A 21,916-nucleotide genomic window follows, 5' to 3' on the forward strand; every position below is an offset into this window, starting at 1 on the left:
TATTGTATACACACACATTTCACAGGGTTTTTTTTTGTTTTTTTAAAAAGTCTGTACAATTGACAAGACAATACAAACTAGCTACAATCTGCTAGATACACATTAGGACATTAACATAGCCCATGGTTTCTGCCCTAAAACAGGCAATTGTGCTACTCCAACTCTCTAAGAGAGATTTTCCAGCTCATGTCGTGTGGCCCAGCCTCTTCTGTAACTTCCACCTCTGGAACTGGGCCCGCAAGCCCAAGCTCTATCTTGTTTACTTTTATTTTAGGTTCGGCTCAAAGAGGGTACTCTGAGGCTTCACTTTTTCATCTTCATATCTGCTTCAATGGCACAGCGGCGTCCCCTGGTTCCTCCATCCTAGATGACAGGCAGAGAAAGAAAGGGAGCATGAGTTGGTCAGGAGACAAGAGACGGTGCAACAGAAAAGTTGGGGATTTGGTTTCTTGGGGGAGAGGGGAGAAGAGAATCAGCAGAAAAATCCAGAGGGATGAGGGGCATATTTCTGTCTTCCCAGAGTGGCTAAAGAACACCTGGTAGTTTATGAGAGGAAATGTAGGATGGAATATCTTGCTCATGCCCACTACAAAGGTCCTTGGAATTCACCTAGGGTCCCACAGAATAACTATTAGTCATCCCACCGAGGCCCAAATCATGTGCAAAGGAACAGGAGAGTAAAAGAAAGGTAGGAGAGTCAGAATGGGCAATGGGTAGTGAGGTTCTTGACTAACATACCTGTCCAACTGTTGGTCCCTATAAGAAAGGCCTTTCCTGCAGACTGACCCTGGCACTAGTTCCCTAGCACCTCCTGACAGTGGTTTTCCATGAGATCAGGACAATTAGAAGGCTTCTTTCCATCTGCTGCTCTCTCCCTGCAGCCCAGCTCCTTCCTCTTGTGCAATATTTTGCTGTCTTCAATAGATAAAAGATCCCATTAACCAGCCTTGCAATAGCCAGCCAAATGCTTTGCTTGGGGGATCCAGAGTCACTGTTGTAGGCCAATAAGAAAGAACGGAGATGATAATGTTCTGTCTGTGGTACAGCCTGTAGGCAAGATGAATTACTGAAACCTCTGCTGGGCCAGGCCATTTTTACATTTCTAATATGCAAGGACTCTAAAATTTTTAGAGTCCATGAACATAAGTTGCCCATGAGGCAACAGTGAAAATAAAAAGGTGGTAACCTTGCATGTGTATAATGCTTTTCTTTTTTTTCCAAGCCAGTTTCATATCTATTATCTCATTTTATTCTCACAACATCCCTGTGAGGTAGGCTGGACAAGTACCTCATTATATTAGCTTCATCACACACCAAGGAAAACAATGCCCCAAGAGATTATCCAATGACCTTAAGACCATGTAGTTTTCTAGCCTGATGCCCTTCCATTACATCATACCTCACTGTCCCATAATGAACACCACAGAGTCAGAGCCAGTTAATTTATGGAGGAAAGTAATAAAAAGTCTTTAGGCTAGCTCTCCTAAGCTTATCTGTAATTCCAGCAGCCATTATTGATGCAGTGGTCACTTTTTTTTTTTTCTTTTTTTTGTTTGAGACAGAGTTTCACTCTTGTTGCCCAGGCTGGAGTGCAATGGTGCAATCTCAGCTCATGGCAACCTCCGCCTTCTGGGTTCAAGCGATTCTCCTGCCTTAGCCTCCCAAGTAGCTGGGATTACAGGTGTATGCCACCACACCCGGCTAATTTTTTTTTTTAGTAGAGACAGGGTTTTTCCATGTTGGTCAGGCTGGTCTCGAACTCCCGACCTCAAGTGACCTGCCCACCTCAGCCTCCCAAAGTGCTGGGACTACAGGTGTGAGCCACCACACCCAGCCACAGTGGTCATTATTACTGAGATTTTTTTTTTTTTCCTTTGAGACAAGGTCTCGCTCTGTCACCCAGGCTGGGGTGCAATGGTATGAACAGTGCAGCCTTGACCTCCTGGGCCCAAGTGATGCTCCTACCTTAGCCTTCTGAGTAGCTTGTAGTTGGGGACCAGAAGTGCGCACCACTCTGCTGCACAGCTAGTAGGGTTTTTTGTTGTTGTTGCCGTTTTTAAATATTGTAGAGACAGGGTCTCCCTGTGTTGCCCAGGCTGGTCTCAAACTCCTGGGCTCAAGCAATCCTTCCACCTCAGCCTCCCAAAGTGTTGGAATTATAGACGTAAACCACCACACCCAGCCTATACTGAGTTCTTTAGCTTAAATTTTACTAAGTGTTTGTTACATTAGTCTTGCAACTTAATTTTAGGAGACAAGAGAAAAACTATGTGCTGTGTACTGCCATTATGAGAAACACTGTTAAAAAGCCAGCTAGCAGCTCCTGCTCTGACCAATTTTAAATTTCTTAAGAAAAGAACTGGTAAAAGATGAAGTCAGGAAATGACGAGCAGGTACATCCTAGATCCTTCACCCCTAGAATATATTTCAGCCCAGTGATCTCAAAAACAGTCCCTACCCAGCCCACACACACACACATGCAGAAAGACAGGAATGCAGAAGAAAAGAGTTTCTTATTCAATGACCTGAATAAACAGAAGTTCAAGACACTGCCACAGTCTGCATGTTGGATTTCCCTCTGCCACCCACCCCCATTAAGAGCTGAGAATCTTTGTGGCAACACCACCCCTTGCAGCCATTCAATACTTACAAAGAGAGAGAGAAGGAAGGCAGGAGAGCCCATTGGGACACTGTCCTGTTAGAGGACAAACAAACACTGATCAGGTTCCACAGAAACTCTCAGCCACAAGCACCCCAAACCTCAGGACAGAGACACAAGCACCACACACACAAGGACAAAATTTAAAAACTCAAGAACAAGAGGAAAGAGATCCAAAAGCAATCTGTCCATTACGCCTCTAGCACAGAAACTGATGGTCCCCAACTGCTGCAGGATAAGCCATTTCCCCCGCCTTGAGAGCACTCTCCCAGAGGAATTAATAATTCCCCTACTCACGATTTCTCCCATGTGACTGGGCGTTTCGGTTACAACAGGCTTATTCAACATTTAGATGGGTGCAAACCACCATCATTCTAAGATCTATGTGTCTGTATATCATTGGAATCTAGAAGCCCAATACCAAGTAGTAACATAAGGGTCCTTGGATGCTTCAGACTTCTACTACTGGAACACTGGCACACAGGTTCCTTCCTGATCGCCTCACCTTCTCTGAAGCATCCTGTTTGCGGGTAGAATCTCTCCCTCGAAGACTTTTAGCACTGATCCCAGACTCGGATGTTTGCATAATCAACTGCGTGGCCAAGAATTGCTGTAGGGAGAAGAAATAGGGTAGGCCATGGAGACCTGATTTAGTAGGGACAAATTAAATACACTTTAAGCATTGTAAATAGAACTTTGTATAGTACTCTTTTGGCTCAAATATATTTTGACTGATTGGAAGTTTAGCATATTAAGTTTTAATTCTAGTTGCGATAGGGATGCTAAAGAATCAAGTAGCCCTAACTTTTTTTTGCTATAACATAGAATCAAAATCTCTATCCTCCAGGAATGAGAAAAAGAATAAAACTAGAATGAACTAAAGATCATTCAGCGATTTAAGTAATTTGACAAATTGTGCAAAGATTTGCAACATTCTTCCAAGTTCAACACCCCAAAAAGTACCTGGTAATGCAATCACAGGATAAAAGCAGGGAAAAGGAAAGGAGAAACTCTTATTTGCTGATCACCTACTATGTACCAGGCACTTAATGTAATTAAAAAATATACATTCACCATTTTTTAAAAATTTTATTTAAAAACTTTATGAAACTGCAATTAATTGCCCAAGAAAGGTAGAATATTGTATCACAACTCTTTCACCACACCAAAGAAAATAAAAATAAGAACAAAATATTATGTTTTCAATTGTGTCCCTGATAGCTTTCCAAATAAAAGCCACAGCAACCCTTCTTGGCATCAATATGAATCCTCCCCTTGACTATTTTAATTTCATCCTTGCTGAAACACAAAGTATCCTCACAGTACCTGGATCTGTTCCAAGACATCTCGCTGCATCTCCACTGCCATGTGATAGACATCGTGGTCTGAGCTATTGTACATTACAGCATTCTGAAACATCAGCATAATGTCACGCTGAAATTCAGCTGTGCTTCGGATCAGTCCATTTTCTATGTTTTTCTTAATAGTTGACAAATCCATAGGCCTAAAAAAAAAGAACAGGGGTAAGTAGCAGTGGGGGTGGAAAGAGGACTCACCTAGATCTCTAAATACATTATCATACAGACTTTCTCATATATACCTTAATTCCCAGCTGCCAGGACTTAAATGCTAACCCGTTATCCCAAAACATGCACTTAACCCAAGAAACAATCTATATAATAAGCATTGAGAAAAGTAATAAAGGGAGTTTATTTAGTTTTTTTTTTTTTGGAGACGGGGCCTGGATCTGTCACTCAGGCTGTAATGCAGTGGCACAATCATGGTTCACTGCAGCCTCGAATTTCCAGGCTCAAGCAATCCTTCCCACCTCAGCCTCCCAGGTAGTTGGGACTACAAATGCATGACACCACACCTGGCTAAGTCTTGTATTTTCTGTAGAGAGGGGGTTTTGCCATGTTGCCCAGGCTAGTCTTGAATTCCTGGGCTCAAGTGATTCACCCAACTTAGCAGCCCCAAAGATTACAGGCGTGAGCCACTGCTCCTGGTGGAGATTTATTCTTTTAGACTATGAGTGGTGATCCAGCCACTGGAATTATCAGTTTAGCACTCAGTGCCCCTTACAGCAAAACCATAAACTTACTTGCTTTAAACTTTCTATCGAAAGCAAAACTTCGCTAAGACTGGACAACTTATAATTCAGGCAAGTTACCATGCTGGGTGGACCATGGCTCACCTCTGCACAATGCTGTGGTAGCCAGGTGCTATGTCATCTGTAACAGGCTGCAGGAAGACATTGGCATACCTGTCCAAAAGGAATAAGGTGCAATTACTGACATTCTCCAGAAGCGCAAGGAGGGAACTTATTCTAAGTAACTGAAGGCAGTAAGAACTAACACCAGCAGTTCCACAGAAGCCTACTCAGACTTTTTTCTAGTCACCAACAATGAAGAGTAGGAGAAAATGAACCTACTGACTGGTAAAGCCGACTCACCTATGATTAGCTGCAGCTCTCCATACAAGCATGATGGCTTTCTTCCAAATTTTCTGTGCCTGAATAGCTTCCTGATCCTCACTACAGACAGAGCTGAAACAGAGATACAGCAATTCCACTAGGCACAAGTTAAAAAATAAAAATTATAATTCTCTTTTCTTTTTGAGACAGGGTCTCACTCTGTCCCCCAGGCTGGAGTGCAGTGGCGTGATCATGTTCACTGCACCCTCAACCTCCCAGACTCAATCCTCTCACCTCAGCCTCCCAAGTAGCTGGGACTATAGGTGCATACCACCATGCCCAGCTAATTTTTTAATTTTTTTGTAGAGATAGGGTCTCACTGTGTTGCCCAGGCTGGTCTCGAACTCCTGGGTTCCAGCGATCCTCCTGCCTTAGCCTCCCAAAGTGCTGGGATTACAGGTGTGAGCCACCATGCCCAGCCCTAATTATTTCTTGTCAACTGTTTATTCCAGGCCAAAAAAGGGAAACACTAAAGAAAAGATCAGGCTAGGCATGGTGGCTCATGCCTCTAATTCTACTGCTTTGGGAGGTCAAGGCAAGAAGACTGCTTGAGGTCAGGAGTTCAAGACCAGACTGGACCACATAGATCCTGTCTCTTAAAAAAATTTTTTTAAATAAAAATTTAAAAATAAAGAAAAAGGCCAGGCATGGTGTCTCACGCCTGTAATCTCAGCACTTTGGGAGGCCGAGGCAGGTGGAACGCTTGAGCTCAGAAGTTTGAGACCAGCCTGGAAAACGTGGCAAACCTTGGTCTCTACTAAAAAAATTTTTTTTAATTAGCAGGGGTGTGGTGGCGCAGGCTGGTAGTCCCAGCTACTAAGGAGGCTGAGGCGGAAGGATTGTTTGGGCCTGAGAAGTGGAGGTTGCAGTGAGCTGAGATCGCACCACTGCCCTCCAGCATGGGTGAGTGAGAACAAGAAAAAAGAGAAGGAAAGGAAAGGAAAGGGAAAAGAAGAGAAAATAAAAGAGGAAAGACAGGAGGAAGGATGGAAGGAAGGAAGGAAGGAAGGAAAAGATCCTCTCCTTCTCACCTTCACTGCCTTGGCCTCAAAGAAAGAATCTCAGATACTCACAATTGTGAAGAAGCAGGGCTGCTGGGGATGGAGTCTGCCAGTGTGTGTGACTGCAGTGTAGCATTGTGTATGCTGAAGCCATCATCACTCTCGCTCACAGGAGGTTCATTATCCATTTCTGACAAATAGCCTTCTCCTTGATCCTCTTCCTTAGGCTCCTCTAGGCTGGCTGCTTCACTGACACCGTCTTCCTCCTCATCCTCACCTGGGGCATCCTTAGATACAGTATGCCCCAGTTAACAAATGCAAGCAAAGCTATCCAGCAAAGCATCATTAAACATGATCCGTCTTTTGGGTTAGAATTAGTTCTAGAAATGACCTCACGCTGTTTCCTGAGTTAGCTGTCTATCACTTACACTACCATCTACTTACAGACACTGCCTTAAGTAATTTAGAACCTGGACAAAGAATGATACCCAGGATCTTTTAAAAAGAAAGAAAAAAAAAGCTACTTACTTAAGACTAAGCTAAGAGGCGTTCCTTCTTTCCCCTTGCTCGAGAGTAACTCTGACCCTGGGTACAAAGTTATCAAAAATAATTTTTATTTTGTGTCTCATCTGATGGAGCAAGCTCACATCACATTCTTTAAGCCTCTGTTACTACTGCTGTAATAATTCTAAAAAGAAAACTCTGGATGATTCTCTTTGGATAGTCTAATTAACAAACTTGATTCCTGTATGTTCTCCTTGGCTCTGGTATCCTTATTCACTCCAAATCACTCTAAGTGTATCAAGGCTTCTTAAGGACTGTGTGATATTCACAAGCTGTTTCATATGGGAGGCACCTGTTGCTATAGTACTCCCATTATGCCTGTCTACTGCAGCTTTTCCCCACGCAACTCCATACCAGTCTCTTATCAGAGAATAAAGATGCGACTTTACTGAAATTCATTAAAAAGTAGTGCTATAGGGAAATCTAATCACATGGCAAGAGGAATAAAGAAAAGTCTGAAATACCTTTATCTGGCTTCCAAAAATAGTCCCTGATTCTTCTTTCAATGAGTCTGCAGAGGAGAGAAAGACTACCTGAAGATTTTTCCACCTTAACCTTCCCCTTCCTATGGACCATAATCCCCTGCAGCTCTCCTTTACATGCTGACCTGTTCTACCTCCTCTACTTGCCCACAACCCACAATCCCTCAGAAGCCAAAGCAAATGATTTCAAGTTAGTGAAAGACGACTTTATTTACCTGACATTTCAAACTTGTGCTGAGTCTCTGCCTCTAAAGGATCTTCAATGGGATTTGAGCCGTGTGATGGAGACAACATGCTTTCAGGGGATGCCTGAAAACCAGAAAAGAAAAAACACCCTAAGTACTGGTAAATCGCTATAGCTCACATGACTTTATTCTTCAATGATAATGAGACCATATTAGAAATTCTAAGTCCTACTCATGTAACGTGACTCCAATGGTCACCTTAACAAGAATAAGTATATATAACACTAATCACAGCCTATGGGCTTTGGACCCATCAAACATGTCAGAACTCAGGAATGCAACTGGAAAACCAAAAAGCCTAAGCTGTTACTTCTTACCTAAGGTATAAACCTCCATCTCCCCAGCCCCGATCTTTATTAAGTACCTCTGTCTTCACATTTGTAAGTGGAGTCTCATCGCCTTTCCCAATGGCAACATCTGCTTCAACAATCTCTCCAGCTGCAGTACTTCCCGGTTCCTCATCTAAGTCCTGACTCCTGAGTTCTGGTGGCTCCATACTTGTGGCTGGAACAACTCCAGCTACTATTTCAGCTCCTGAAATGACTGGCTCTGGTTCTGCAGGTTCCACCTTGATCTCTGCACTGGGCTCCCTGATGTTCACCAGTTCATGTATTCCCTTGTTTTCCGTTTCCTCAAAGTCCAGTCTCTCTTGCTTGACCGTCATTTCTGGTGCAGGGAGAGATACTGGCTTGTCCCGCTCCTGCTGGATAGGATGCTCCCAGGGGCCAGGCAGGGACTGAGGATCATCATTTTCTTCACAAAATGACAGTGCTGCTTCCACTGCTGCCACATCCAGCACTTCAGGATGATCATCTACCTGTCCCACAAAACACAAGACTATTGAGGTCACAGAAAGAAGCCCAAGTCCTTCACTTTTTGTTAGCACCAAATGTGACGGCTTGAATCTGCAGCTTTTCGCTCCATTTTTTCCATGTAGTGGAGGCAAACAATGAACAGGCATCTGTCCTGTGCAAACCAGTTAACATGGGTAGGCCTGAGGAGATGACTAGTATGTTAGCATCAAAGGGCTACAAAGATGGAGATGGGCAGAAATAGGAGAGTTGTTTAAGTAATTGTTACTGTAAGAAGCAAAGCGGCCGAGCATGGTGCCTCATGCCTGCAATCTCAGCACTTTGGGAGGCCGAGGTGGGTGGATCACTTGAGGCCAGGAGTTTGAGACCAGCCTGGCCAACATGGTGAAACTCATCTCTACTAAAAATACAAAAAATTAGTGAGGCGTGGTGGCATGTGCCTGTAGCCCCAGCTACTCAGGAGGCTGAGGCACAAGAATTACTTGAGCCTGGGAGGCAGAGGTAACAGTAAGCCAAGATCGTGCCACTGCACTTCGGCCTGGATGACAGAGCAAGACTCTGCCTCCAAAAAAAAAAAAAAAAAAAAAAAGCAGCAGCAGCAGCAAAGTGAGGCTGAAGGAGAGAAGCCTATGTAGGACCCATGAGATTCTTTGGGGCTTCACTGAATAGTTACCTTGTCCTCAATGATGGCAATGATGTCTCCGACAGTCTCAAAATCCAGCTCTTCACCTGTGTAAGACACAGCAATATCCATCTTCTCAGCCAGATCTAATTCTTCCTTCCCATCTATGCTGGGAGCCTTTGATCCAACAGGAGCCTCTGCTACCCCTGATCGAAAACACTCTTCTTTGATAGAATTGATGATCATGGATATTTCACTGCTGTCCATGGAAACAGTCACAGTATGTGGATCCCCCACAGCCTCCATGGGAACACAGTTATCAGGTTGACTCACTGAATAACAGAAAGAGAAAACCATCTCAGAAGCTTATTGGGTACAAAGCTTGAGATCACATCAGCACTACAGACAGATGTCAAATATCTAAACACTTAAGGTCAGAAAGAGTCATCAACATGTGCCTATGTTTTCTTCTCCCCAGTTTTATCTAGAAAGGTGAGAACATATTCTCAAGCCTGCTCACATCTGTATACTTAGCCTCTTCCTGCAATACATAAATGCCCACCCACCTCTTCTCACATCTATTTCTAAGGATATTTATTTCTAAGGATAAAGATGGCACATGTCTATGTAGAACAGAGAAGAAGCATCTGAATTGGAGCTGATGCTCTTGGTCATTTTTCTCTAACTAAAGCTCAAAATGAAATTTTAGACCTAGTGGCTGCTCAGGGACGCACCTGGAGCTACACTTTCAGTAGTGGAGACAGCCGGAGCAGAGGATGGTGCTGGCAGCGCAGGCATCATGACAATGGTAGCCTGGGACACAGACTCTACAGGGGGTGGCACAAGTTTAACTGGAGGCTCACTGGCAACAGTAGTGAAGGAAGCAAGAGGTGTGGTGAACTGTGTAGGACCAGCTTCTAAAAGCCGGGAAAGAGTAGGAGCACCTAACATATAAAGAGGTACACAAAATGAAGTAAGAAGAAAGCACATAAATAAGAAGCAATAGCTACTTGAAGACTCAACTAAGAAAATTCTTATGGTCTCAAAGGATGACAGCAACTCCTGCATTGAATAAGTTCATCATCTATATCCTTACTCTCTCTAACCTTACTTAAGATCTTCCTCCAAGTTAGGAATGAACCAAAGCACCAGCACACACAACATATATAAAAAATGGGTGGTAAGGCTAGGTGCAGTGGCTCACGCCTGTAATGCTAGCACTTTGGGAGGCCGAAGCAGGTAGATCACTTGAGGTCAAGAGTTTGAGACCAGCCTGGGCAACATAGTGAAACCCTGCCTCTACTAAAAATACAAAAAATACAAAAAAAAAAAAAAAAAAATTAGCTAGGCGTGGTGGTGGGTGTTGTAATCCCAGCTACTCAGGAGGCTGAGGCAGGAGAACTGCTTGAACGCGGGAGGTGGAGATTGCAGTGAGCCAAGATCGTGCCACCACACTCCAGCTTGGGCGACAGAGCGAGGCTCTGTCTCAAACAAAAAAAACAAAAAAAACAAAGGGTGGTAATTTTTCCTCAGAGGAAAATTAATCACCAAGAAACAAAAAACTGGTATGAATAAATCTGTCACTTCTGCTGAAGTTCAGCATATTGTAAACCACCCAAGTTCAACACCATTCAAATACCAATAAGGTTTGTATGGTATTCTATGGAGCTTTTTTTCTTTCCCTGCTTTATACTTTCTACCTCATTAAATTCTCATCACATCCTTGTGAAGTATATATGTTACAATAAAAAAGGAAACTGAGGCTCAAAAGCTAAGTTACCTATCCAAGGTCACAAAACCAATGTGTGGCAGGCCTGAGATTCAAGCCCAATTCTCTGGTTCCAAATCTTATTCCACTGTTCTATAATCTTAGGGATCTCTAGCACCTTGATTTTGCAAGCCCTAAGAAAGCAGCTCAATATTACTCTCAATATCCATGCTGTGGTCAATCACGGCTATCACTATCTTGAAGATAGATGGCTTTATAATATGGAGACTACATTGTTTACCAGGTGAAGTAGCTCCAAAAAAAAGTTAGAAAAAGTTGGGCTTTAAATCTAGGACTGACAACTGCTTAGTAACAGTGAAACTGATGTCAGTCAATGTCAAGTTCAACACCTTTGAGGTTGATAAAGGAAAAGTGGTAACTTACCTGACGCAGCAGGGGAGGCTGCAACAGTATTGGGTGTTTGCTGTATCTCCCCACCATGTATCATGGGAAGGACCCCGCCTACCTCCAGGAGGACACCTGTACTGTTCAGGTGGCCAGAAGCCACAGCCATTTCACTCTCATTGACCTACCAGGGAAGAATAGAGGTGAAGGCTACACTCAAGCTTTCCTTTACTACCATTTCCCAACAAAGCTCCAGCAGTTGATCAGACTTCATGAAAACTAATAGTTAATATCCACAGAGAATAATTTAAGACCCAAGGGAAACTCTAAACTATAATGTTCAAAACTTATTTGACAAGAGTTCTCTGGAGAAGAGAACCAAAATAATTGTGATTCAGATACCTCAGGACCCATGGGTACTATCAACTTACTGTATTTTTTTAAAAATTAACATTTAATTAGGAGATCTTTTCCTCTTTTGAACTTTTATTCCCCATGTCACATTTTAGGTCCCAGGCACTCCCTTCCAAGTACTAAATCACCACAGCTCTCAAACACCCACAGAAGTCTCCATACCAGTCTGGGGCTAGTAGGCAGGAGGCTGCCCTTCTTCAAGAGCTCTGACAGCAGAGGGGAGGGGGGTGGAGTTGCTTTCTGTCCAAGCATCTTTTTCTGGGGTGAATCATCTGTTACTGGGGTCATGGGGGCTTCTAAGGGTGCAGAGCCTGGAGGAAGGGTGTCAGGAATCCCAGGAAACGAGGTGACTGGGGTACTCGGCAAAGTCCCAGGGGTTACCTAAGAGACAACAGAGAACCTTTATCTGACTTCTCAAACTATGGAAGGTTCCCTACTAATCCGTATGGGTTAGTGTGTCTAACTATTATTTTATTAGTCCTGAGTGGAATTGCCCAGAAACCCTCTATCCCTCCTGCTCTTAGCCATACTTTTCTTCCCCACAATCTTCTCTTTCATCCACTCAAACCCACAATGACTGAACCATTCCACCCAACCTGCCTTTTATGAACTCCTTACCCACTACCAATATTACATTTACGAGGATTTTGTCCCTTATTTCAGCAGGAATTTCATAAGACTAGCATGAAACAATTCCTTAAAATAGTTTTTTACCTATCTCTCAAAAAGGTCAAAAGCCTCAATGCTTTTAGGTCTGTTCTTATCTCAGAGCACAGAACATGGTAAATTAAGTCTTTAGCATTCAGATTAAGAGAGGAAGTTGCCTCTAGGCCAAAAGTGGTTTCCTCATCACTCAGCTCTGCCGGCTTATTGCCCCTTCACTGATCAATTCCCACAGATGGAAATATACTCACCCCAGAGGTAGCCTCTTCCATAGTGGTTGGAGCCAAGTCCCCAAGTGGATAATCACCTCCTGGGGAGGCAGAATCTATAGGAGAGCGAACCATCACAGTGGGTAACCTCCGGGGGGGTGTTTTTACTGCTTGACGAGCTAGAACATAAAAGAGAACAATGTCCAAATCTTCAAGATTAAATAAATGAAACTTGACACTATTCTGCTATTATACAATAAAGGACAAATAGGAATGTTGCGTTACTAAAGCAGCATAATGAGTTTGGATTAGAAAGCTTTAACACTTCTGAAGATGGATAACTTTTTAGCCTAATTTTTCCTAAGGGCAATTCTCACACTAAGAAACTCTTTAACAATCTCAAACTACTTAATTATCCCAAAGGTCCTTGGAGTGGGAAAGTAGTTTAAACATCCTTTAATATTCTCTTTAGCAACTTATTAATATTCTGCTTTTAAGAACAGGAAGGCTGGGTGCGGTAGCTCACGGCTGTGATCCCAGCACTTTGGGAGGCCAAGGCAGGTGGATCACCTGAGGTCAGGAGTTTGAGACCAGCCTGTGAAACCCCGTCTCTACTAAAAATACAAAAATTAGCCGGGCGTGGTGGCAGGCGCCTGTAATGCCAGCTACTCGGGAGGCTGAGGCAGGAGAATCGCTTGAACCCGGGAGGCGGAGGTTGCAGTGACCCAAGATCGCGCCACTGCACTCCAGCCTGTGCAGCAAGAGCAAAACTCCGCCTGGGGGAAAAACAAAAACAAAAACAGGGAAAGACCTCACTGGCGCACAGCATGTATTCCTAGAGGTGTAAATGCTTAAATTTCTCCCCTCATCTAATGACTGAGCTATTCTCAATCTTTTCACAGGCCCTTGACTTCTAAAACATTATGTTCAATATCTTATCAAGCCTTTGTGTCCTGAAGTTAATTTAAGGTCTAGTGAGATCTAAGCACAACTCATGTTCTAGGAGTTTCTTCTTAAGACATTAAGGGATGTTTTTATTCTGGTAGAAGAGAAAACTGCAAGTAAATTTAAATCAATGGATTCTATGTTACAAAACAGTCCAACTGTCATTAGCATGCAGTACTGTGCAATCAATTGCTAAAGAGGCATACTAGGTTCAGCTTACCTTGATATGCAGCATCTGTAGCCTTCCTCTTTACTTCAGCTTCCTCTTCTTCCAATTTCTTTTTCCTGAACAGGGAATTAAGGGTTAGATGTTAGACAGCTCTGGCTCCTCCCCAGAGTTCACAGAACCCTTACAAAGTAATTTTTTTTGCCAGGCCAGCACTTTCTGGAAGAAAGGCCTAAACAGGAATTCTAACCAGCAAAACAGTGAATTGGGGTATACTGCCTAACTCCCAGTTCTTCACCCAGGCAAACTATAGCCACTCTTAAGTTAGAACTAAGTTATGTTTTCATACTGAAATGTTCCATTATATTACCTTCTAGGACTCACTCCCCCCTCCTAGCCACCAAACCACTCTGCAGCTTTCCCCTTCCAGAATCTGTCTCAAGTCTAAAGGGATGGCAGTTGGAGGAAATAAGCCAGATTACTTGAGGGGAAAAGAGGGTAAAAAGAAAGAAGCACACAAGAACAATATAATATAACCCACATTGCAATGTCATTGCAAAGCTCATCCAGTCTGCTGTCCATGTGTCCAGCTTGAATTAGTTCTGCATCTCTCTTTAGCCGTCTATAGGAAGAAAGAGAGGTAGGTAGACTGGGTTTTTTAATCCGCTATTTTAAAAGTTCTGACCAGTACCAGAAGACAGCCCCTTATGTCTTTCTCAATCTTTTGGCATTCTCTCTGATAAGTACCTATATCTCTCCTGGGTTTCCTTTATCACTTTCTTTAGTTCTTCAACTCGCTCAGCAGTCAGTTTCCGAACAATAACATCTTCAACAGTTTCCACCACTTCTCCCTTTTCACCTCGTTTCCGTCTGTGCAAAATTGAAAAAAAAAAAAAAATTCATATTCGAATAACAGAACATTTATCCCCCTCCTACTTGCTTTTACCACTTAATCATAGATAACTTCTGCTATTTTTTTTATCATCCAGTATTATAAGTAAATATAAACCAGAATTCCTCAGTAAATACTCTCCACTAAAGAAATTTGGCTGAAGTACCTGGCTTTGTACTCACTTTGGTGTCTCAGTGGTCTCTAAAAGTTCCGAGTACTGGGAAGCACAATGCTATAAAAAAAAAAAAAAAAGTGAAAATGTGATGAGCAAGCCTGGAAAGAAATGACCTTTCAAAGTTTCAAGAGATTAGAGTAAGATTTAGAGAAGAGAACTATATGTAAGATGGGAGTGGTTTACTAGGAGGGCAAGTAACTTTATAATCAAATCAGTTCAAAATAATGAAAACAAGACACAGAAAAAGGCAGTCTTATGGACTGGAGTTTGTGCATTTGGGGAAAGGCAACCTAACTGCCAATATTTATTGCTAATATCTACCAAGTAGTTACCACATGCAAGGCCCTGTGTTAAATGTTTTACATGTATTACCTCAATTAACTTCACAACAATCCTGAAGCAACTCTTTTATCTCTATTTTACAAATGAAAAAACAGAGGATCATGGCCCAAAGTTTTTAGATGGAGTAATAATGAACCCAGATCTAATTCCCAAGCTTGGGCTCTTAACTGTTACGCAACACCAATAAGAAAGGTGTACTATGATCATATATGGATGGATTAGCAAACAGTAGGAAAAAGAAAAAGGTATTCTCACTATTTTCCCACATCATGGTATAAAAGCTTTGTAATTAAAAGTCAGGGCCTGGTAGAGAACCTACTTTACAACCCAAAGACTGCTCTACAAGAGCCCTTGCTTGGGAACTTACTTTTTGAGAGAACCAGTCTGGAGGGCGGCCAGGTTCTGCAAAGGGCTTGATTGCTCTGCTAACTGATACCCTATAAAATGAGGAAAGCTTTATTACACACCAAGCAGAAAATAATAGGAGAGGTATGCTGAGAGTGCAAGGCTTGGAGTTCAAACTTTGGAATAAAAAAGATGCGAATGGCCAGGCGCGGTGGCTCACGCCTGTAATCCCAGCACTTTGGGAGGCCAAGACGGGTGGATCACAAGGTCAGGAGATCGATACCATCCTGGCCAACATGATGAAACCCCGTCTCTACTAAAAATACAAAAATTAGTTGGGCGTGGTGGCATGCACCTGTAGTCCCAGCTACTCGGGAGGCTGAGGCAGGAGAATCTCTTGAACACTGGAGGTGGAGGTCACAGTGAGCTGAGATCTCGCCACTGCACTCCAGCCTGGGGACAGAGTGAGACTCCATCTCAAAAAAAAAAAAAGCCAATGAATGCAAGGTGTGCAGTGGACCGTGCCTATAATCCCAGCACTCTGGTAGGCAGAGGTGGGAGGATAGCTCGAGCCCAGGAGCTCAAGCCACCCAAGGAGATTCCAGCCCTACAAAAAAAAAAAAAAAAAAAAAATCGACAAGGTGTGGTGGTGTGTACCTGCGGCCTGTGGTCCCAGCTACTTGGGCAGCTGAGGTGGGAGGATCCCTTGAGCCCAGGAATTGAAGAGGCTGCAGTGAGCCCAAATCGCACCACTGCACTCCAGCCTGGGTGACAGAGTAAGACCATCCCCTCCGCCATTCAAAAAAAAAAGAACAGCATGTATAGTATATAATCATTTGTGTTAAAAAATGGGGGGGACGAAGGGGAAAAAGAAAATATTTGCTCACATAAACAAAATTTTGCTGGAGAGACACAAGAAACTGCTAACACTAGTAGACGGGGGGACAGTAATGGGAGGAAGACATTGCATATAATCTTGAATCTTATGACTTAGTATCTGCTGATAAAATAATAAAATTTAAAACTTTTACCCAAGTATTCTTACACTATTTTTCTATGGCTGGGCGTGGTGACTCACGCCTGTAATCCCAACACTTCGGGAGGTCGAGGAGGGCAGACTGCTTGAGATGAGGAGTTTGAGACCAGCCTGGCCAACATGCTGAAACCCCATCTCTACTAAAAATACAAAAATTAGCCAGGCATGGTGGCGTGCACCTTTAATCCCAGCTACTCGGGAGGCTGAGCCAGGACAATCACTTAAATCCAGGAGGTGGAGGTTGCAGTGAGCAGAGATCATGCCACTGCATTCCAACCTGGGTGACAGACTGAGACTCCATCTCAAAAAAAAAAAAAGATTCTTAACACTATTTATCTAATAAAAATGTGAGGAAATATACAGATTAGATTCTATTTCAAACCAGTTTACCTGTTTTGTTTAAAAACGAGCTCAGTTTATACACATATACAAATATATGTGATATGTGTATACACACACGCACACACACACAAAACACACATTGTTTTTTGTTTAGACAGTATCTCACTTTGTCACCCAGACTTCAGTGCAGTGGCACAATCATGGCTTGCTGTAGCTTCCACCTCTGAGGCTTAGGCAACCTCCCACTGCAGCCCCACCCAAGTAGCAGAAGTCACAGATGCACCATCATGCCTGGCTAATTTTCTTTTTTGTAGGGAACAGGGTCTCTTATGTTGCCTCCCTGGCTCAAGCCATCTTCACACCTCAGCCTCCCGAGTAGCTGGAACTATAGGCACACACCACCAGACCTGGCTAACATTTTTGTGTTTTTTTGTAGTTTTGTCATATTGCCCAGACTGGTCTCCAATTCATGATCTCAAGCGACCTCCCCACCTTGGCCTCCCAAAGTTCTAGGATTACAGATGTGAGCCACTGCACCCAGCCCCATTCTATTCTCTAGTTCTGTGAGGTCTATAATTTTTCCTAGATTCCACATATAACTGAGATCATATGGTATTTCTTTATGTGTCTGGCTTATTTCACTTTACATACTATCCTCTAGACTCAACCATGGAATCACAAATGGAGGATTTAATTCTTTTTTATGGCTCAACAGTATTCCATTGTGTGTGTGTGTATACATATATATTTTTTCTTTACCTATTCATCTGTTAATGGACACTATAATAATTACCTTAATTGTGGATAGTTTCACAGATGTATATATATTTCAAAAATACCATGTCTTATGCTTTAAATATGTGCACTGGCCGGGTGTGGTAGCTCACGCCTGTAATCCCAGCACATGGGAGGCCGAGGCAGGTGGATCATCTGAGGTCAGGAGTTCAAGACCAGCCTGGCCAACATGGTAAAACCCCATCTCTACCGAAAAATACAAAAATTAGCCAGGCATGGTGGCATAGGCCTGTAGTCCCAGCTACACAGGAGGCTGAGGTGGGAGAACCACTTGAACCTGGGAGGCAGAGGTTCCAGTGAGCCAAGATTGCGCCACTGCACTCCAGCCTGCGCAACAGAGTGAGACTCCATCTCAAAAAAAAAAAAAAAAAAAAAAAGGTGCAGTTTACTGCACATCAATTATATCACAAAAAAGTTGTTAAAAGGGAAGAGATGTGACCTTTCTTACCAACCCCCTTCCTTGTTGCATGGAACAAGGATGTGATAGCTGAAGGTCAAGCAGCCACCATGAACCATAAGATAACCAGAAGATAAACTATGCACTGAGGAAGGTGGAACAGAAAGAGAAGATCCTGAGCCTCTAATGTCACTGTGAAGTTGCTATGAGAGCTGTGGACTGCCTAGACTTCTTGTATGTGTGACAAAAAATAAACTCAAGTTTTTTTTTTTTCTGAGATGGAGTCTTGCTTTGTTGCCCAGGCTGGAGTGCAGTGGCGCAATCTCGGCTCACTGCAAGCTCCGCCTCCCGGGTTCATGCCATTCTCCTGCCTCAGCCTCCTGAGTAGCTGGGACTACAGGCGCACAGTGCCACACCTGGCTAATTTTTGTATGTTTAGTAGAGACGGTGTTTCACCGTGTTAGCCAGGATGGTCTCAATCTCCTGACCTTGTGATCCGCCCACCTCGGCCTCCCAAAGTGCTGGGATTACAGGCGTGAGCCACTGCGCCCGGCCTTAAACTCAAGTTTTTAACCCATTTCTTTGTTGCTATTGCTCTTTCTATATAGTGTTTTTGTTTTTATGGTGGCCACGTATTACTTCAAAAATGAGATTTAAAAAACAAAACAAAAAAATGCTAGGAAGCATGACAATCAGCAAAGTACTGAATTGTTTATAAATGCGGCAAGAGAGTTAAATTCATAATGGATGATGCAAAAGAAACGGGGTGAGGGGCTGATACTGAGAAAGGTAAAATGATGATAGTTCTAGGCTGGGAGTGATGGCTCACGCCTATAATCCTAGCACTTTAGGAGGCTAAGGTGGGAGGATCACTTGAGCCCAGGAGTTCAAGACCAGCCTGGGCAACAAGCGACAAAAAACAAAAAATTAGCAAAGCATGGTGGCAAGGGTCTGTATTCCCAACTACTCAGGATGCTAAACTGGGAGGATCACTTGAGGCCAAGAGTTGGAGACCAGCCTGGGGAACATAGTGGGACCTCGTTTCTACAAAAACATAAACATTTAAATTAAAAAAAAAAAAAAAAATGTCCAGCCTGGGCAACATGGCAAAACCCCATCCCTACCAAAAAATACAAAAATTAGCCATGGGTGACGGCATGTGCCTGTAGTCCCAGCTACTCAGGAGGCTGAGGCCGGAGGATCACTTGAGCCCAGGAGGCAGAGGCTGCAGTGAACCAAGATCGCACTACTGCACTCCAGCCTGGGTGACAGTGAGACACTGTCTGGAAAAAAAAAAAAAGTCAAACATAATAAACTTACTACATAACCCAGCAATTTCAATTCCTGAATAAAAAACTCAAGAGAATTAAAAACACTGTCCACAACCTTGTACACGAATGTGCACATCATCAGCATTATTCATAATGGCCAAAAAGTGGAAACAACCCAATTCTCTATCAAGTGATGGATAAACAAAACTTAGTATATTCATATAACAGATTATTATTCAGCTAAAAAGGGAATTAAGTAGTGATACATGCTACATAAGAATGAACCTTAAAAAGTGTTATGTCAAGTGATTAAAAAAAAAAAAAAAAAGTCCAGAAGAGCACATATCATTCCACTTGTATGAAATATCCAGAATAGGCAAATCTACAGAGACAAGAGAGTTGGCTGGGTATGGTGGCTCACACTTGTAATCCTAGCACTTTTGGAGGCCAGGACTGGTGGATTACTTCAAGACCAGCCTGGACAAAACCTCATCTCTACTAAAAATACAAAAATTAGCCAGGCCACTCGTGGTGGCACATGGCTGTAATCCCAGCTACTTGGGAGGCTAAGGCACGATAATCGCTTGAACCTGGGAGGCGGAGGTTGCAGTGAGCCAAGATCTCACTACTACACTCCAGCCTGTGTGACAGTGAGACTCTGTCTCAACTTAATTAATTAATTAATAGAAAGTAGATGAGTGCTTGCTTGGGGGTGGTGAGGAGGGGACAACATGGACTGACACTTAAGGAGTAAGGGGTTTTTCTTAGAAGTAAAATGTTCTAAAACTAGATTGTGGTGATGGTTGCGCAACTGTGAATACACTAAAAACCATTATATTGTACATTTTAAGTAGGTTAATTTTATAGTATGTGAATTATACTTCAATGAAGCTGTTTAAAAAAAGAAATACAGCTGGCCTGGTGGCTCACACCTGTAATCCCAGTAGGTTGGGAGGTTGAGGTGGGCGGATCGCTCAAACCCAGGAGTTCAAGACCAGCCTAGGAAACATGATGAAACTCCCATCTCTACAAAAAAATAGAAAAAAATTAGCTGGGCATGGTGGTGTGCACCTGTAGTCCCAGCTACTCAAGAGGCTGAGGTGGGAGGATCATTTGCGCCCCAGACATGGAGGTTGCAGTGAGCCAAGATCACACCACTGCCCTCCAGCCTGGGCCACAGAGTGCAACCTTGTCTCAAAAAAAAAAAAAAAAAAAAAAGGCCTGGCGCGGTGGCTTACGCCTGTAATCCCAGCACTTTGGGAGGCCGAGGTGGACAGATCATGAGGTCAGGAGATCGAGACCATCGTGGCCAACATGGTGAAACCCCGTCTCTACTAAAAATACAAAATTAGCCAGGCATGGCCAGGCGCAGTGGCTCACACCTGTAATCCCAGCACTCTGGCAGGCCGAGGTGGGCGGATCACCTGAGGTCAGGAGTTCGAGACCAGCCTGGCCAACATGGCGAAACTCTGTCTCTACTGAAAAATACAAAAATTAGCTGGGCGTGGCAGCACCACTGCACTCCAGCCTGGGCGACAGAACGAGACTGAGTCTCAAAAAAAGAAGAAAAAGAAAAGAAAGTCTACTTACAGCTTAATATGATTAACTATAGAAATCTACCAATGTGAAAAAGTATCTAACAATTTCTAAGACCCAGAAAAGCTGACATCCTAGATACCTTACCAATTTTGATCTCCACTTCTCATGACAGAAGATGCTAAACATAGCTTCTCTCGGATGGACCATGGCTCTGTGGGGCCAGTACTTAGCAGCTTGTGTTCTGGGAAAGGGAAAAAAAAAAAAAAAAAGCCTTGGAAACAACCACTGAGACTGTAGTGCCAAGCTCCAAAATCCCCAAAAAGAGGACTAAAAGCCTAATACAAAACATTCCAATTTGTTAGGACAAAGTGAGCTACTATCACCAAATCTTGATTTTCACCTCTCCAAGTGAAATATCACCAGTGACCGTGGTACCTATTCGTTGCATGTGAATTATTAACATTTTATTTCTTAAAACGCCATGGCTTGAAGCTCCACTTTATTAAAAAACAGGGAATGTCAGATTAGGCAGTTCTCCCTAAAAGCCCAGTTTTAAGAATACTGGACTTTATTCCAGTTTAAACTTATTCAGGGCTTATTTCCCAGGAACCCGAGTGGCCAGCCCCTTCTACTACCCCGCCTCCCTCTTAGCATAAACTTGTTTACTTCTCTCAGATTCTCTACTCCAAATGTCGGGCGTAAAAGAGCTTTTCAGTCCAAAAAACGAAAAATGGCTGAAATCCCCGAGATGCAATTTCCTGAGTGGCAAGAAAAGCTCATGGTTAAAAGACCCCACTTCCACTGCCTCACAAACGTCCGACAAAAAAATGAATGGCTCTTTGACGTGCCGGTTACTCCGTCTGGCTCATAACATCTTTTCGTCTGCACGCCCAAGTTTCTAGAGTGCTTTTACGGTTAACCCGCAGAGCTCCTAACACACTAGGATTCACTAAACTGCTTCTCTCACACCTCCGCTCCCTCCCTGAGAAACAAGACCCCAGATTTCTGGGCCCCCAAACGTTGGTCTTCACGATGCTGTAGAGTGCAGGTCTCTGAAAACCCTGGGCTCTCAAGCAAACCACTTCTCCCACTCCCTAAGCGTGTAACAAAAATATGGTGCCTAGCCTCGGATCTACAAAGGCCTTTCACGCAAAACCTGCTCAGATACTCACTGCCCGTTCCCGTCGCCATCTTGGCCCCGAAGTCTCCAACCCTGAGGAGAGAAGGTCTGGTAGGGCCGAAACCCTGGAATTCTGGGAAATAGTGTACCGGCGTTGGTTCGCGGTGCCTCCTGGGAAATGTCGTTTTTCCCCTTAAGACAAAGCAAGCACCCTAAACCAGTTATCCTGTGCACTCCTATTAAGATTGTTGCTAAGGAAGGAAAGGAGTTGGCGGCTTAAGCCTCAAGATTTCC

At 43.4% G+C, this 21,916-nt stretch overlaps 1 protein-coding gene across 1 annotated transcript; it reads right to left on the reverse strand.

The window, feature by feature from the left end:
• Window positions 1–37: 37 nt before the first annotated feature.
• Window positions 38–21,708, reverse strand: BRD8 (bromodomain containing 8; the record flags this gene model as incomplete). Its single annotated transcript, NM_001133178.1, is given in 21 exon segments — window positions 38–363; window positions 2,651–2,695; window positions 3,165–3,269; window positions 3,986–4,163; window positions 4,854–4,922; window positions 5,112–5,204; window positions 6,206–6,420; window positions 7,162–7,208; window positions 7,395–7,488; window positions 7,789–8,241; window positions 8,910–9,190; window positions 9,593–9,802; window positions 11,011–11,155; window positions 12,300–12,436; window positions 13,423–13,487; window positions 13,910–13,990; window positions 14,116–14,238; window positions 14,443–14,492; window positions 15,145–15,214; window positions 20,647–20,743; window positions 21,675–21,708. Coding segments are annotated over 21 exon segments (2,637 nt in total). The 3' UTR covers window positions 38–303.
• Window positions 21,709–21,916: the final 208 nt, after the last annotated feature.

The sequence above is a fragment of the Pongo abelii genome, chromosome 4 (genome assembly GCF_028885655.2).
Source record: "Pongo abelii isolate AG06213 chromosome 4, NHGRI_mPonAbe1-v2.0_pri, whole genome shotgun sequence".
NCBI lineage: Eukaryota > Metazoa > Chordata > Mammalia > Primates > Hominidae > Pongo > Pongo abelii.